Genomic DNA, 19135 nt, shown 5'->3' on the forward strand with positions numbered 1-19135 from the left:
TTTTCATTCACTGCGATAGGATTCCTCTTGATTTACTAAATGTTATGTCACAAAAACAGATTTAACGAATTTATTCAGCTGTGATAATGCACTGATGTGTCTGACTCACATGTTTGAGGCATAACTCCCAAGCGTCGCTCTCGATTAATGAGTTAAGACAACAAGCGTTATCATGATTATCGGGAATTGTGAACTCGTCTATTTTGTCTTGTTTTAATCCTTTCATTTTGTTATTAGAATACACTTGTAAGTGTACACTAAGTTAATCATTATATTTTCAGCAACGAGAGAGAGAGAGTAGCGTATATCATGGGCTTTACTGTATCAAAGTATAAAATAATCATATTTACTCTATTACACGATATTGTTTTCATTGAATAATCATAGTAAGGGGGACGTCAATGGATGTATTTTATAACAATAGGCGATTTCGGATTTATTCGTCATATTTGATATAAATGTTTGAAGAACGAATGCACACATTTGTCATTAAATTCATTTTCTCACAAGTAATCTAGAACTTTCTTTCAGCTGAAAGTTCAAATATTTCAAAATAGAAACTTGATTTCAGCTTCATTAACAATTAACAATAAACAATGTAAAAGGTTCGAAATTAAGCACCAGAGATACGAAATTATCTAAATTATAAAGTATTTAGAAGCACAGACTAACTTTTAAATAAAATCTCAAGTTTAATTTATTTCACTCTATACTCTACTTCTAAAGCTGATTGTTTTAATAACGAATAATATGCTACTTGAGCCTTGTACAAATTTCATTTGAAAAATCAATCACAACCGATAGATCAAAACAAGCAGTTATATCTTTTTCAAATCGAGGTAATTAAAGAAATGCATACAATCTGCTTTTAATGATTATTATAGAGAAAAAAAAATGAATCACATCATATATGAGCCGGTGTCTTCTTACACTAGAATATGAACCACTCTATAACATAAGACGTGTTCAACGGAAGATGCAGATCAAAAACGTGCACAATCTGAAAATGAAAACAAAAATAAAAATAAATAAATGTTGGGAGAGGGAAATAAATCAAAATTCAACAAAAATAAATAATAAAACTGATTCAACTGGAGATCTAAAGCACAAAAAGAAAGAACTCCACAAAGAGAGAGAGAGAGAGAGAGAGAGGGAGAGGGAGAGATAGAGAGAGTAAACATAATTTCAATGGAGAAGAAGATAGGAAAAATAACTTTCGACCGAAAAAGGGACAATTTTTATAATAAGAGAGTGCTTTCTGTTTATTTGCTGTTTGAGATTCAACAACACTTTTAACAGATTATTGCCTACATAATTATGTGGAAATGGGAGAAAAGTGGGTTGCCGAAAGGACACACAAAGGCAACCGACATGAGCTGGCTTTGGAGGGTGTCGAACCCGCATTCGATGGATTGCGAGTCAACGCGGCATGTTGAACCTAATTAAATGTCTGCAGAGTAACCATAATAAAACATTGCTCGGATTTAATTAATAACAGCCGAGATTCAGTGAGCTACAGGTGAGATACTTTTATTATAAAAAACGGTCAGGATTTAACATACGACAGCTTTGATATATTATTATATGCTCATTTTTTCCCCCGTTAACTTTACATTGTCAGAATCTTTCAGTATTCCCCGATACTGAACGCGCGCGACAATACACATATAACATTCACGTGCATAAAGAAACTACTTTCTATTGTAAACAAACAATGGACGCAGACGCCAGCAATTTTGATTTGAACACAAATCATGTACACTCGCGTAAGAGGCTCTTTACATTGTGGTTGTTTAAATTTGTTTCTGAATGAACTAAAGCATGTTTCGTGGACTGCCAAAAAAACCCCAGCTGTTTTGGTACATTCCGCGTTGATACAATGTCACGGATTTAGGTTAGCTACATTATATAAAAGACGGAAGATAAGGTCCTTACAAATAACATACAAGTGACAAGGCATATACTATCTTCTTTAGCTGGTGATAAGAATGGCAAAATAAAATATACTTACAGTTTTACATCCTGAATTTCCTCAAAATGTATTTGCTTAATTCTGCAAATTCCAATTACATGAGCCATGTCATACGTTTTCAATCTGGAGTACACATTTAAAAATTATTCTGTAATTTCGATAAGTGCAACTGCATCCTCCTTATTGCACTCAAAATGAAATAAGCATTAAATTCAATAGCGTCTTTTTGATAATTGCAACTGAAAGACTTCATATTTTTCCCACATTATGATTTCAAACATTTAACGACAGAAACAGAAACAAATTTGCAGACGTAAACACGCTTCTCCCGCGCCACTTCAACCCGACGTATTTCATGTATAATTTGCACAGATGAATCCAGTCCAAAATCACAAACTTTCGTCGAATCGAAACAAAATACCAAAATATATTCATTCCAGATGAAATGGAAAAGTTGTTGCAAATTTCAATTTTAACTAGACACGCCATTTTCTTTCGAAAGTTATGTCGAGTGTGCCACTAAGTTCAAATTTATTTGGGCGGAGTTATATGCGCATTAATAATGATGTCATTGTGTAATGACAAATCTGCACTTGTGTATTTGGTTTAGAATACGGCATCCATTCATTTACGTTGTTTCTTGTCGTGTATTTTGTTTATATAATTAAACCTTAGGTAGAATTTAAACAAAATGAGCATATAATAGAAAGGTTACTGTATTTGTATGGGAAAATATGAACTCGTTTTGTCGGAAGGATATACTGCACTCCCAAGGTCGTGCAGTATTCCATCCCAAAACTCGTTCATATTTTCTCATACAAATGCAGTAACCTATAATATATGATAGGTGGGATTGAATACACAACATACGAGATTTAATACATATGAGCTGAGATTTATTACATGTCAGCCGGAACGTAATAATGACAGTTGAGACTATAAATGAGAGTTGGGATTATTAATTGACATTTGAAATCTAATACATGACAGCTGGGATTTTAGAAAACACCTGTGATTGAACATATGCCGGCATGACAATCAGATTATGTCGAGAGTATGGGTAAAAAAATGCCCATGCTTCCGCACAAACCAAAAACATTGACAAATTGCTTGAAAATTATAACTTTTTATTGATGTAAATACATCATTGATACATCACATGCAATGTAAAACCTGAAAATGTGTATATATCCGTTCTTATCTATCCGCTTATCAATACAGACATAGAAACATGTGAAAATGTAGCGATGAAAAAGGTAGAGCTTATAGTCTTCGTGTATTATTTGTGTGTGCAGGTGTGTGCGTGTGTTTGTTTTCACCAAACAGTTTGGTGGTACAGGATAGATGTCTAAAGAAAAAAAGGTACTAACTTTATCCGTTATCTGTATTTTGATGTTATCCACCAGGCTTCCGTTGACCTTGAGCTGACTGGGCCGCCGTTCGAGACCGTATATCTCCAGTGTATCTAGGTCAACATTTAGTGCGTAGCCTTGATGTGCAAACGTTATAGTCAGCTGTCCTGTCTGACATTCAAAAGTTTAAATAAATCAGTAACTAATATACCGGATAATATTTATGCTATATATATATATATATATATATATATATATATATATATATATATATATATTTATACTGTATGTCTAAGGCAGAACGTATAGTTGTTGTTGTTGTTGGGTTTAACGCCATATTTCAGCACACGATAGGCTATGCATGGCGGCCAGTATTAATGGTGGAGGAAGAACCCGGGAAAACCCCGGGAAGAACCACCGACCCACAAGAAGCTACTGGCAAGCTTTCTCACATGCCCACATTGGCTGAATCTTAGACTCGAACACACGCAGACAGAGGTGAGATGGCAGTGATCCGTAACGGAGAGCGCTTTAGACCACTCGGCCACTCGGGGCCCCCAGAACGTATAGTATGCGCACAATACGTGGCTGATGATACATTTAATTTATATGTTCAAGCAATATTCAGGCATGATCTGCAAATCCAGCCAGCGCAGTGCTGTTCGTAGTCAGTAATACAATACAGTAAAACCTGTCTTGAGAGACCACTTCTATGAGAGACCACCAATCTTGGTAGAACAAGTTCTCTATGTACATATTTATTGACTATAAACTACTATGACCTGTTATGAGAGACCACCTGTCATGAGACACCATTATGTTTTTTGCAGAAGGGTTGGTCTTTCAAGGCAGGTTCCACTGTGATGGGAATAATAAAGTAATTAACGTCTGCGTAGTTGTAATGCATCTGCCATCAAGTGGGAATATAGTCCATAAAACCGTCCATAGTCAATGCAACTTTACTCTTCCTGGATGCAATCACGTTCTTTATATCGTATATGCTACGAACATCAAAGAACTTAATTGGTTTAATTAGCAAAAGCTTTTCAATATTTGTTTGCAACTTACTGTTCTATATGTATTTTAATTCCCGTTTAACATTTACTGTTTTTTTCAGTCTGTGATACTGAATCCTTTAAGTGCCGTAACACCTTGAACCTTAAATGGTCTTTACCTGACTCAGTCTAAGGAACTTCAGCTCCTAGTGCGTTCGTTAACGCGATCGCTAACGGTTCCTTCCCATGAAGCACATACACTTCTAAAATATTTATTATCCTCTTATATGTTTTCCGCAACGAAATAAATTGCTATAATATATATTGCAAAACTGGATGTTGAAGATCATCACTGAAAAGACCAGATGTAAAGTATGTATCTAGCTATTTTCGTTGAACGATTTTAAATGGGTTGTGATAACTTCAAGTAAAAACAAAAACAACTACTTCTAGCATTATTACTGTTACTGTTGCGCAGCTGTATCTTCAACTAGTTCTTAGTGTTACTAAACAACCACTATCCATACTTGTTTTTATACTTCTGTTTTTGCAACGACTACAGTCGAACTTTTAAAATTCGAAGCGCTGAGTCCCAAGATATATAGATAGTTCTTCAATGACGTCATCAGCCGCCATAGCTCTGGTCAGCGGTCAGATTTGACCGTTGACTTGATATGGTGTTTGGAAGTTGAAATAAATTCATTGAATCTCAAGAAACCTTTACGAGAATTGCATACATAAACAGAACGCAAATGAAGATTTCTGTTAATATTTATATTTGTGATTTATAAGTTGACTCTGCATCATTATGCCTTCATAAAAATGGAAACGTTTGGTGATCGCATATAGGAGAAACTGCCAAGTTGCCCATCGTCCAGGTAAAATGGGCAGAATATCCTCTGCTAGTGACTTTATTGGGGGGGGGGGAGTCATCTATATTTCTAGTAGTTTCGAGCTAAGATAGGTCATAGACAAGAGAATGAATTACACCAGAACTTAGTTTAGTGAAAGGAAGTATTCGAGTGCTTGACATTTGAATTACCGAAGTTTGACTGTATTACCACAGCTATTTCTACCATTACTTCTGCTACAACTATTGTTACTAATATTAGTAACTCTTCTTCTTTTACCACTACCATGAATATTACTACTACTACTACTACTATTACTTTCCGTTACGGATCACTGCCATCTCACCTCTGTCTGCGTAGGTTCGAGTCTCGGATTCGGTCAGTGTGGATATGTGAGAAAGCATGCCAGTAGCTTCTCGAGGGTCGGTGGTTCTTTCTGGGGTTTTCCCGGGTTCTTCCTCCACCATTAATACTGGCCGTCACGTATAGCCTATCTTGTGCTGAAAAATGGCGTTAAACCCTACAACAACAACAACAACAACTACTACTATTACTTTTGTTGCTGATGCTACTACTACTTCTTATTCGACTCTAGTGTAACTCATCATCCACCATCTACAACTGCCAAAATTTCTTTTATTATGCAAAATATAATGATAATAGGAATGTCCTGAAAACAAAATAAAATAAAACCCAAATGCAAACATATTATAATTTATCAGATATATTAAAATGATTTATATTCCTTATTTTTAATTCACCATATATGCAAGACTAAATCGTAAAGTTATTCTACAAGTGATACAATTATTAATTCAGCTTACCTTGCTAAGTGAAAAATTTAGCAGTGAATACTGTCCACTTTTAAAAGTGTCTGCAAAATAAGAGAAAACAGGGTTCATGGTACTTCCGGCAAAGAATTAGTTAAAGGCTACATGCAACTCTAGTCGAAAGACTCTTGCTTTGTTCGATTTTCACGAAAAACATCGTTGTCACTTTCAAATGAAAGTGGTAACGATATTCCAACAGATCTAAATAACGACACATCCATTTATAAACTCAGACCGGAATTCCTCTGACAGGGGCTATACCCTGTTGAGTTAATACCTGCTTGGAGATATATCTATTCAACTGCAGAAGCTAATTCAACATTTGATGTATGGATCATTGTTACGCGTAACCATTTTTATTTAACCTAGAAAAACAGGAAGACTCAATCTACCATATATGTTCATGTTTCTCCATTCGTTAGATTTCCATGATATGATGTCGTGAGAATCTTTGTTGTAAGGTAAAGCCACCTGGACATTCGTTCAACGGATATTTAATCCTTCTCCGTGGAATAAGCATCATGCGAAATTCTAGAATGCAAAGTATGATCTCGTAATGCTGGGAAATCTTTACCTGTTGATAAAAGATAATGTTGGATAAATGCATATCACTTTTCACAACATTTGTTCACGATACTGTTACGTAAGGATTTAAAAAAAATATCATACTTTCAACATGATGGAACTTTGTGAAATTGTATGAAACGTTAGAAATTAAACCTCGTCGCTGATACTTCTTGTATTCAGAAGTCCTCAAAGTACACATTCCACGCTTGTGTTTCTGGTTTGGTTTGCTGTAAGAAATATTGGTTTAGTTAAGATCTCGAATAAGTATGTGGAGTTTTCATTTTAGCCAACGAGATTTAGAATTGGTAATTTGATATCTGCTTGTTTATGGTTTTGTGGATTTAACGTCATTTTCAGCACATGATAGGCTATAAGTGGCGGCCAATATAAATAGTGGAGGAAAGTCCTGGAAAATCTCTGAGAAGAACCTCCGACCCACGAGACGTTACTGGCAAGTATTCTCATATACCCACGCTGAACAAGCCGAGACTCGAACCCACGTGAACAGAGGTGAGATATCAATGATCTGTCAAGGCGAGCACCTTATACCATCTGGCCACCCAGGGTTCTTAATTTGAGATCTCCGATTATTATCTCGATATATGTGCTAGATACGTGATATATGTTACGTCAGTCATTGCGAGCTATATTCGAAATACTTTTGCACAATATGGCGCCGACACGAATCATAGTCGCAACAATGTCGCTGTTTTGGTCGCAACACATGTGGTGCACACGATCAGAAGCGAATCACTAAATCCAGCAAATTAATGTGCATTCTTGCAACTACATTTTGATTATATCTCGACTAGACCGAAATGGCCGAGCGATGTTCCATTTAATGTCAACGCCAAGTAAAATATTACGTCAATATTACCTAATGACTCCCCATCGTCCCAGTAAAGACTTCCTTCTGCTTCATTCGAGTCGTTTAAAGCTACGACCAGTCCCATGGGGTTCTTACGGCTGTGAAGAAGACGATCCTTATTAGAACAAATATTTTGACACTTGGGTACACCTCTAAACTCGCTCTCTTTCTCTCTCTCTGTTTATACACGTCTTATAATCATTACACGGACATACACAAGACTTTAACGAAATATGTAGATAGGTAATGGATTCAGCCTTTGAAACCATCATGATCAGTAATATATGTCCTTGCACAGTACTTTAATATGGCATGATGATATTTTAATATTTTGTTAAATAGGTAAACAAAAATAATCTATGTCGCGAACATACTTTGGCTTCTTTCCAAGGAAATTATCAACCAGCTACTATAAAATATGCATGTTTGTGTATATGTAATTGATTAGCATTTTACCGATAAAGGTGTCATGGTAGATGATGAACTGTCTTAAAAGTAATCGCTAACAAATATATAATTTCGAATTGTATAGTTTACATATAAATGTCTACTTTTGAAATTTTTTCGCAATTTCCCGATATTCCGCTTTTTAGATAAGTTTGTTTGGGATACTCACTGTCCAATATATCATCGCCTCTAAGAGTTCGTTTGAAAATTAAAACTGATATAATGTGCATTTCATCTGCACATGCGCCGCAAGTACTCTTTGGCTGAGAAAATGAAAGAGATTCGTAATTTTTGGCAAGTCCATTATGACGCCCTAATTAGACGACGGAATGGTCAACATTTACATCGTTGTATTTCAGCAAATCTTAAAAGCAACTGTCATGTGTAAGATACGAATGTGCAACATCTATTTATGATTTTAATTGTCATATAACTACATTTTGTAAAAAAGTATGAGTATTTTATTCATAATTATTTCCATCTCAAGACACTATCAAAGGGAAGTATATACCTTACACTCGTGTCCAATTAATCTCAATTAGCAACATGTGTTGCACGAGTTAATCCTCTCTGTGATAGATGAGTAACAAGTGTTGCACGAGTTAAACGGGATGCATTTTTAGACGTTTTTAGGAATTATTATGTATCCACTGTACCTATAGAAAGTGTTGTTGGCAGGTTCCTGCCAAGGTATGATGACCCCTCCCCTCACGTGCAGGTTTATCTTGTCCATGGGGGCGTCTAAATTGTGCCATGCCTTTGTTGGTCTAATCCCTTCGCCCTGCGAGAAATTTTATTCAAATCTATATTCGTAGAAACATTAGTATTTGGGAATAATTTGATACTCGTTTGTTCGGAAAGCATTACTAATTGAATTCATAAACAAATTATTAATTCATCTGAGTTTGTGTACTACGGATATTTTGGTTTCAATGTATTAAAAGCTGAGCTTGTGGGAACAGCCTTTTCAAACAGAGAACCAGTCTAGAACTCCCAAAGTACACCCACGTCGTCTAGCGACAGGAAAAAAGAGAGATGAGTTTCTGAGTTTCAATCAATATAACAGTTTGTCATTTGCACACCTAACGCCGGAATGCCGTCTTTGCCTGCAAAAACTATTAGATGCCAAAACACCTGAATAATGTTGAATCTTGAAAGATATTGGTCCAACAGATCGTTGGGTGGCCTTACAATTAGATAATATCAACGATTCATCACATTATGTACTATTTAATTTCTCCTTCGACCTGAGAAACGTGGCAGATTTTGAAATGCGTGCGAATTAATGCGATGTTGGTCAGTGACATCCGTACGTCAACCCACATGGGCTTGTTACAAAGAAAAACAAGGGATGGGTGTTCTAACCTGTAATAATATAACACAAGGGAAGACACCGGTCCTCACCCCTCTGCAATGCCAACACTGCTAGTTTATCCTAATTGCGTCTGCTATTTCCAGCTTAGGCCAGTCGTAATTAAGAATAATTAAATTTTCAAAACATCTCGACACACTTCGTTCAATTTGTGATATAATGGAGAAAATGCAACAATGGTTCGCCGATCTTGACCTATGGATAACAACCCATGTAGAAGTGGAATTTTGCATTCGGACAGTCTTGGATTTCACCATTGACCGAAATGTAAGATCCGAACAAACTCGAGTGCGCAGTTGAGCGCTAAATACGAGCAGACGATAGCAAAGAAAGAAATGTATAATTTTATTGTGCCATTATAAAATTAGATTAGTAGCGTAGATACTGCTAATTATCTAATTGTAAAATTGTGTTCAATATTTTATACACACTCGAGTTTGTTCGGATCTTACCTTTCAGATGATGGCAGGAATTCCTGATTTGATCATGTCACCGTTGTAAGGAATGGTAGGTAATCCTTATATGATATTGTTCTAGATTATTTGTTCCAGATATAAATAAATTGTATAGGAAATGAACGAAAATTGTCAAACATATTGTTCATTATATGATTACAAATTTATTGAATATTAATCTTATCAGATCATTTTAAAAATGCAGACCTACAAATCCTACTTCTCTCGAATCAATTTGATCGCCATGTGCGAATGTTGTTGTGTTAGTCACCAACTTAGTTTATCGAATGCATGACGTCACTACTTTTGAAACACTCCCAACAAAAACGGAATTATTAACGACTTCGGCAACAGAATTAAGAGGTGGGACCTCTTAACGTCGTTTCAACTTACCATCTTTATTATTTTAAAGAACGGTTAATATCAGATAGCTATTTTTATCAAATCATATCGGGGCCCCGAGTGGCCGAGTGGTCTAAAGCGCTCACCGTTCCGGATCACTGCCATCTCACCTCTGTCTGCGTGTGTTCGAGTCCAAGGCTCGGCTAGCGTGGGTACGTGGGAAAGCCTGCCAGTAGCTTCTCGTGTGTCGGTGGTTCTTCCCTCGGTTTTCCAGGGTTCTTCCTCCACCAGTTATACTGGCCGCCATGTATAGCCTATCTTGTGCTGAAAAATGGCGTTAAACCCTAGAACAACAACATCAAATCATATCCTTCATTCCAAACTTTGGCGAAATGGTGGCAATGAGACTTTCAATTTGAACACATCGTCGATAGGTAACAGTTAATGCCCAAGACTCTCGTCTTCAGTTGTGTACACAAATGTGAGAAAGATTTTCATGTGCACGTGCCACCTCTGTCTTGTACCTTAGAGACCATTCAACGAGGTCGGTAACTGACTTGCATAACAGTTTATTTGGCTTGGTTTTTATGGGTTTAACACAATTTTTCAGCACTGGATAGTGTATACACGACAGACGGCATAACTGGCGGAGGAAGAACCCAGTAACCCTCGGTGAACAACCACCTATCCACGGGAGACTATTGGCAAGCTTTGTCACATACCCACAATGGCCGAACCGCGAGACTCGAACCGACGCGGACAAGGGTGATATGGCAGTAATCGGTAACGGCAAGCGCCCAAGGCCACTCTGCCAACCGGGATCGATAACAAGTCCCTCTTTAATATAATATTAACATACCACTCGTGTACCAGTAGCCGAATGGCTATAAGCACAACATCTTAAACACTTAAGAGCCCAACAGAGTATGCACCAGGCTGAAAATATTTCTTTTTGTCTCATATAAATTTATTTGTTTAGATATTTTAATTGTCAATAGCTGTATAGATTTTATTTTCTGAACAACACAAATTTTATCGATTAGGATATTATCTCCCACCATACATAAAATGTATTTTATCTGTGGGAAACTTTTATATTACGTAAACCCTGTAGAATTATGCGTACATATTGTATACTCATACGAATGTACGTAGATAGGAAAGTATAGAGTTAACGGCACATCAGCACAATGTTGCATATCTATAGGTTATTAAACGGGTTGATATAAATGAAATAATAAATAAGTTCGTACATACATACATACAGACATACAGACAGACAGACCGACAGACAGACGGACAGACAGTCTATTCGCTAGTAGATTGTGAGTGTTTGCTTCTTGGATCTTGTATTTGTATATTTTTTTTCTTCTGGTTATAATGTTGCGTTTAGCAATTAGAGAAACAGTAGGATTCGAACCCTGCTAATCTGTAGTCAAGACACCTCATCCAATTTTACCACGAGCAAGACATAGAAAATCATATGCCCATAACATGAATTTAAGGTTCTTATAAAATTTTGTAGAATAATCTTTTTCAGGGATGCTTGAATCAATACCGTGTAATAATCAAACCACCGTCCTTCTGGAAAATAGCCATCGACGTTTGTCATTCCCTGCAAGTAAAAAGGTTCAAGCTCAATATTTATATTTCAATACAAAATTACGAGGTTAAGCGTTTTTTCTTTTTTTTTTTTTTACTAGTGAGAAGAAACGAAGGTAATAAAATGTAAAATGGAATGCATTGATAGAAAATTTGAATGATGCGATAGTAGCAAAACGTACCCATCATACGATTCGTACACTGAGATGATCACTCCTGTGGCCTAAGTTGTTAGAACGTCCGCCGCAGATACGAGAGGTCTCGGGTTCCAATCCCGGCCGAGTCATACAGAAGGCTTATAAAATTGGTACTATCTGCTGCCTTGCATGGCGCTTACATTAAGAGGATAGTCTAAGGACTGATTGGCCTGGTGTTAGGATAATGTGACTGTGTGGCAAGTGATGCTACCAAAAACTTGTAAAAATGGTACTAGCACTCATAGGTTAATGTTCGGATTGGGCGGCCTGGTGTCAGGATGGTGTGACTAGGTGCGACATGATGCAACATGTCTATGGCAAGATGCCCCAGTGCTAGACATCTTTATAAATTGTGGTCTGCTGCAAATTCGAATCAATTTTGTAGGAATTACGAGTGTGTACTAACTTTAATTAAACACATCGTACTTTATAAATAACCTCTTCTACTATCTCTACGCACTTTTTAACAAACAACGTACCACCCCTTCTCAAATTTGAATAAATCTAAAACACAATCACTATTGATATAAAATGCAAAATACAAAATTTACGTAGTGGAGAAAGTTGGTTCATTCATTTTTTATATACAGATTTATGCACAGTGAAGCTTGTTAGATACAAAATAAATTATTCATGTCGTTAGAAAGTTGCTTACATGTTGCAATTATTTTGCTATTTTCAACAGTATGCACATAGGATAACTCTGTATGCATATGGGATAACTCTGTATGCATATGGGATAACTCTGTATGCACATGGGATAACTCTGTATGCATATGGGATAACGTCTCTTATTCAATATTCATTGAATTCTCCGTCACGTACGACCCAAGGATACAATATGGAAGGAAATTGTTTCTTTTCGCAGAATGTTATCCCCAGAAACCAATAACAATCGTATTTTTATTATTTATTTATTTATTTATTTATTATTATTATTATTATTATTATTGGCTTGATGCCACTATTAGTTTACCTTGTCCAAAACGGGTGTGATCATCAGTCCTGATCCCCATAGAAACTGTTTATCTATTGTCATAGCAACCTCATCTTTTGGAAACCTATGAAACATATCATTAATATATTGATTACCATGCATTTTATAGCCTTATGATCAAAGAAAGAGTTACGAGTCTGAAACAGTAAAATTATAGTGTCCCGCTGCATGCCGTTGCGATTGGATGATGCAGAACAGAATACTACCAATTAAACTTAGTATGTACGAAGGATATTAGTGAAAATTAAAACATTAATAGTGACAGCTTGGGTAGCGACCTGGAGGATTAATACAGCTTGAAGGTTGAATACGCATGTCCTAAATTTTGTTTTGTCATCAATTATCGTGTTAAACATAAGCTCCTATTAAAGTAAGATCTGAAATCATATAGAGAAAGATGCAAATATATGCAGTTCCGTATGCACTTGGTATAAGTTAGACCCAACCGAAAACAATATAGAACCTGATCTGTCGTCGCATAATGCCCATATTTGGGTCAGTGTAGATTATCGAGACTAATGAATAGAACATACACCATAGACTCCTGTATGCCAGCGAATTATGCGACGGTAGATCAGGGTCTATGTATATATGTATTGACATTATCAAATATAATTTAAAAACTGATTGTGAACGATTGAAAGCACTTAGCTCATCGTACAGACCGATGGGTCACTCTGAATCTAAACGAATGCCAGTCATAATGCTTACTCTAACACGAAAGGTCTGGCAACAGTAGCGCCCACTGTGTGAGCATAATGCATCAGCGTATACAAGTACGGGAGGAGCTTGTAGCGAGTTAGGAGCGCCGCACGTGCAATTCTGGTGAACTCATCATCCCACGATGCCGGATCTTGATCCTAAAACAACACGTAGTGCTATTTAAGGCTATAGATCATTGAGCAATAAGAAAGAGATATATAATTTATTAACTGTCGACGACGTTTTCGTGACAAACTTCAATGTCCATATTTTGCGTATCGAATTGGATAAATTCAACCTGTATCAAAATACACTTTTGCTGCATTATATTTTGTATTGCTGTACATCAGCATAAAAAAGAATACACTACGTGGCCACGCGAAACTATTTTATTTCTACGAGATGTGAAAAACTTTTTCTTGGCCACGTGATGTGAGTAGACGAGCCTTCTGTGCTCTTGCGACAGCTATATTGCAAGGATCATATCGCTGCATACACATTTGGCTATAATATTAGGAATTAAAAAGATCATTATGATAGGAGACAAAGGAAAATAATCAGGTTTACTGTGTCTTTTAAAGTGTGTCTGCGGCTGCTTACTCTAAATTCTGGCTTCCCTTCATCGTTGTGAGCATTGTGATTTCTGGAGAAGGGATAGAAAGCACCCAGCTGTTGCCACCTCAAGCACATCTCCCGCTCGGCCTCGAACCAAAATCCACAGATGTCTGCACCGACCTGAAGTAAATTTAAGATGGCTACTTTTAATTACGTTACTGGAGTCAATTAGTTGTCATGACCATTCGACTTGATATGATTACACTGGTCAACAGTGAAATCATTACTGACTTGAAAAGGCCCTAATCTGTAGTATTTTGGTGTGCCGAACACGAATATAACCGTGAAAAATTTGTATTGGCTCTCGTTTTGAAGATATTCATATACCTCATTTTCTATGTTTCACTGTGTAAATTTCTCCACTAGGACTGCAGCAACATCCGGAATAATGATGTAACATTGCATAATACCATCATGCTCACATCATCCACAGTTGATTGCATCATTTTCTGATGCAATGCAATACTAATGCCATGCGGCTGCTGAAGTAAGTTGACGTCAGCAGTGTACTATACATGTGTAGGCCTATTATACTAATGCCAGGCGGCTGCTGAAGCTGACGTAAGCAGTGTACTATATAAAGCCCAATCAGATAGGTTCAGCATTTAAAATATTTTAGACGTTGTGCGAGACAGTTCAAGCTACTGTTACATAAAACTTATTATTTTATCCATTTACGTACAATAAAGAACAGTAATGCCTCGAAAGTGTGTTAATACCGCGGACAATTTTTGCTATATTTGTGGGGAAGTGACATTTGCCAACCAGAAGAAAAGTATCAATTCTCAAGTGAAGAAGGCATATCATCTTTACTTCGGATGCAAGGTTGGTGACCAAGACAAGCCTTGGGCTCCGCATATATGCTGTGCTACATGTACAACACAGCTTTCACAGTGGTTGAATTGCAAAAGGTCATCAATGCCGTTTGCAGTCCCAATGGTGTGGAGAGAGCCAAGCAACCACCTAAATGACTGTTACTTCTGCTTGGTTCCTCCTCTTTCCGGCGGAATAACGAAGCGAAAGAAGTCGAGAATAGTCTACCCAAACATTCCGTCTGCATTGAGACCAGTTCCACATGGTGAGGGACTTCCTATTCCAGAACCTCCAGCAGAATATTCTCTTGATTCATCTGACGAAGACAAAGGTGAGTCGACCTGTTCTTCTCCTGGTCCATCAGCATGCAGTGATCCAGATTTTCACTGTGGTGCATCATCAACCCCACACAGAATAACACAGGAAGAACTAAATGACCTGATTCGTGATTTGGACTTATCAAAGAACAAGGCAGAATTGCTAGGATCAAGACTCCAACAATGGAATCTTCTAGAAGAAGATGTCACAATTACTGCATATCAAAAGCGCCACCAGCAATTGGAGCCTTTCTTCAGAAAGGAAAGTAATCTGATATTCTGTTCCGATATTGAGGGCCTCATGAATGCTTTAAAAATCACTCATGACCCACAAGAATGGAGACTATTTGTGGACTCTTCGAAACTGAGTCTCAAGGCTGTGCTTTTGCACAATGGAAACATTCTTCCATCTATTCCAGTAGCGTATGCTGTCCACATGAAAGAGACATACGATAACTTAAGGCAGCTACTGAATTCCATTGAGTATAACAAGTACAGCTGGCACCTCTGTGGTGATTTGAAGGTAGTTGCCCTTTTAATGGGACTGCAGCAAGGATATACAAAATACATGTGTTTCTTATGCGAGTGGGATAGCCGAGCAAGGGAAATGCACTACATGAGGAAGGAATGGACTCACAGGCAGAATGTAGCCATTGGAGAGAAGAATATCCAACACCCAGCTCTGGTTGAGGCTCAGAAAATCTTGCTACCACCCCTTCACATCAAACTAGGTTTGATGAAGAACTTCGTGAAAGCCATTGACCGGACTTTGCCAGCATTCCGATACCTGCATGAAAAATTCCCTCGACTCAGCGAAGCAAAGATTAAAGAGGGAGTTTTTGTGGGTCCTCAGATTCGAGAGCTTTTCAAAGATGACCGGTTCAACAACTTGCTGGAAGGTGACGCGAAACAAGCATGGAATGCTTTTCGCCTAGTTTCTACAAACTTCCTCGGAAATGTTAGGGCAGAAAACTATAAGGAACTAGTAGAAGACATGTCGATGAAGTATAAGAAACTTGGCTGCAATATGTCTCTAAAGATTCACTTCCTTCATTCCCATTTGGATTTCTTTCCTAGCAACTGTGGTATTGTTAGTGATGAACACGGCGAACGTTTTCATCAAGATATCGCAACAATGGAACAAAGATACCAGGGAAAATGGTCCACTACAATGCTGGCTGACTACTGCTGGACACTCCTCAGAGATGCTCCCGAACAGCTGTACAAGAGACAGGCGAAGAAATCTAAGATGTAGTCAATGACTTGATTTTTTATAGGTAGGCTATTACAGTTGACCTTTTACTATTGGAATGCATTTCGTTATGTAAACATTAATTTTTTGCAGATTACAAAAAAACTAGAGCCAATTTTGCAATTTGACTGTCATATTCGTGTTCAGCACATAAAAATTGATAAGAATTGACTAATTTTATTTCAGTAACATGACTTTTGTAAAAATTTGTTGTCCAGTGTTATTTAACGTCCTTAAGATCATTCTAGAAATCGTATTGAATCCTAGCGCCATCTAGCGCCACAAAAATGAAATGATGGTTAATGGTTTGTGGTTGAGGTTTTGCAATTTAAAGTAACAAATCTAGATACCACAACGTGAGGCGGTCTTTACAATGCAGAAACCAGCAAACTTTAGTGATCGTGCATGTGAGGAACCGAGAATCGAATTAGGGACCACATAGGAGGAAAATAAATGAGATAATAACAGCGCTATTAAAAATTCGAATACAGCGGTACAGATTTCACATATCCAGTTGAAATGTTTTGCACGATAGTCGTTGGTAAAACTGTTGCCTCGGATTTCGTAAGGCAGAAATGGCCAACTTAAAAACAGATGCTCGTAACAAAATCTTCTGTATCGTATAGGAAGAAAAAACCATTATGCGAGAAAGTTTGTCTTGAAAATGAGGGATGGGTTTGAAACCAAACGTTTAAAGCTTTTTAGTGCTCAAAAGGTACATGAACTGTTAACTTTGTCTCGTGATATGTTTATAATATACCTCGACTAGTATCATGTTTATAATATATCGCGACTCATGACATGTTTATAATAAACCTCGATTAGTGACATGTTTATACTATACCTCTACTCATGACATGTTTATAATATTCCTCGACTAGTATCATGTTTATAATATATCGCGACTCATGACATGTTTATAATAAACCTCGACTAGTGACATGTTTATAATATATCTCGACTCATGACATGTTTATAATTTACCTCAACTAATGGCACGTTTATCATATACTTTGGTTTATGACATGCTTATAATGTACCTTTATTCATGACCAGTCTGTAATATACCTCGACTCATGACACGTTTATAATATACCTCGATTCATGACACGTTTGTATTATACCTCCACTCATGACACGTTTATAATATACTCTGGTTTATGGCATGCTTAGAACGTACCTTTATTCATGACTAGTTTATAATATGCATCGACTCATGACATGTTTATTAATAAAGATGTTTATAATATACTTCGACTCATGGCATGGCTATAATATACCTCGACTAGTGACATATTTAGAATATACCTCGACTCATGAAAAGTTGATAGTATACCAAGACTAGTGGTATGTTTAGAATATACATCGACTAGTGGCATGTTTATAATATATCTAAATTGATGACATGTTTATTAACATACATGTTTATAATATACCTAGACTCAGGACATGTTTATAATATACCTCGCTTAGTGACATATTTAGAATATACCTCGACTCCTGAAAAGTTGATAGTATGCCAAGACTAGTGACATGTTTAGAATATACCTCGACTCATGAACAGTATATAATATACCTCGACTAGTGACATGTTTAGAATATACATCGACTCATGAAACGTTTATAATATACCTCGACTAGTGACATATTTATAATATATCTAAACTGATGACATGTTTATTAACATGCATGTTTATAATATACCTAGACTCATGATATGTTTATAATATACCTCGCTTAGTGACCTATTTAGAATATACCTCGACTCATGAAAGTTGATACTATACCAAGACCAGTGACATGTTTAGAATATACCTCGACTCATGAAACGTTTATAATATACCTCGACTAGTGACATGTTTAGAATATTCCGCGACTCATTAAAAGTTTATAATATACCTTGATTCATGACATTTATAATAAACATCGACTCATAACATGTTTGCAATATACATGGATTCCTGACGTTTTTAATATAGCTTGGTTCAACACATTTATAATGTACATTGACCCTTTACATGCTTGTTATATACCTAGACTCATGACATGTGTATAATATACCTCTACTCATGACATGTTTGTAATATACCTCGACTCATGACATGTTTGTAATATACCTCGACTCATGACATGTTTGTAATTTACCTCGACTCATGACATGTTTGTAATATACCTCGACTCATGACATGTTTGTAATTTACCTCGACTCATGACATGTTTGTAATATACCTCGACTCATGACATGTTTGTAATTTACTTCTTCTCATGACCCGTTTGTAATATAACTCGACTGGTGACACGTTTATAATATACTTTGGTTTATGACATGCTTATAATATACCTTTCTTCATGACCAGTCTGTAGCATATCTCGGCATACCTCGACCCTCTTATATACTCTATCAGACTTTGCTTTGCGAGAAACAGCATAACCAAATCTTCAGATGTATACATTCAGGTACATGTGGGTAGCAAAAGAAAAACGATGTTCTAGTTAAATCACACAGACTTTTTAAACCTTGAAACAGAAAATGACACTGGACAACTAAATGCTACATCCCTTTCACGAATACTGAAACCTTCTGTTACG

At 36.7% G+C, this 19135-nt stretch overlaps 1 protein-coding gene across 1 annotated transcript in view; it reads right to left on the reverse strand.

Annotated features, from left to right (window-relative positions):
* Nucleotides 1-423: 423 nt before the first annotated feature.
* Nucleotides 424-19135, reverse strand: part of LOC149799985 (sucrase-isomaltase, intestinal-like) — a 42106-nt gene continuing 23394 nt past the window's right edge. Inside the window, exons 15-23 of the mRNA XM_089959515.1 lie at nucleotides 14150-14284; nucleotides 13559-13707; nucleotides 12827-12911; nucleotides 11610-11666; nucleotides 8539-8663; nucleotides 7445-7533; nucleotides 5995-6044; nucleotides 3343-3495; nucleotides 424-1000 (exon numbers count right to left, since the gene is read on the reverse strand). Coding sequence (XP_089815641.1) covers nucleotides 932-1000; nucleotides 3343-3495; nucleotides 5995-6044; nucleotides 7445-7533; nucleotides 8539-8663; nucleotides 11610-11666; nucleotides 12827-12911; nucleotides 13559-13707; nucleotides 14150-14284 — 912 coding nt within the window. The 3' untranslated portion in view covers nucleotides 424-931. The remainder of the gene's footprint in view (nucleotides 1001-3342; nucleotides 3496-5994; nucleotides 6045-7444; nucleotides 7534-8538; nucleotides 8664-11609; nucleotides 11667-12826; nucleotides 12912-13558; nucleotides 13708-14149; nucleotides 14285-19135) is intronic.

The sequence above is a fragment of the Sinohyriopsis cumingii genome, chromosome 5 (genome assembly GCF_028554795.1).
Source record: "Sinohyriopsis cumingii isolate HCF-2022 chromosome 5, ASM2855479v2, whole genome shotgun sequence".
NCBI lineage: Eukaryota > Metazoa > Mollusca > Bivalvia > Unionida > Unionidae > Sinohyriopsis > Sinohyriopsis cumingii.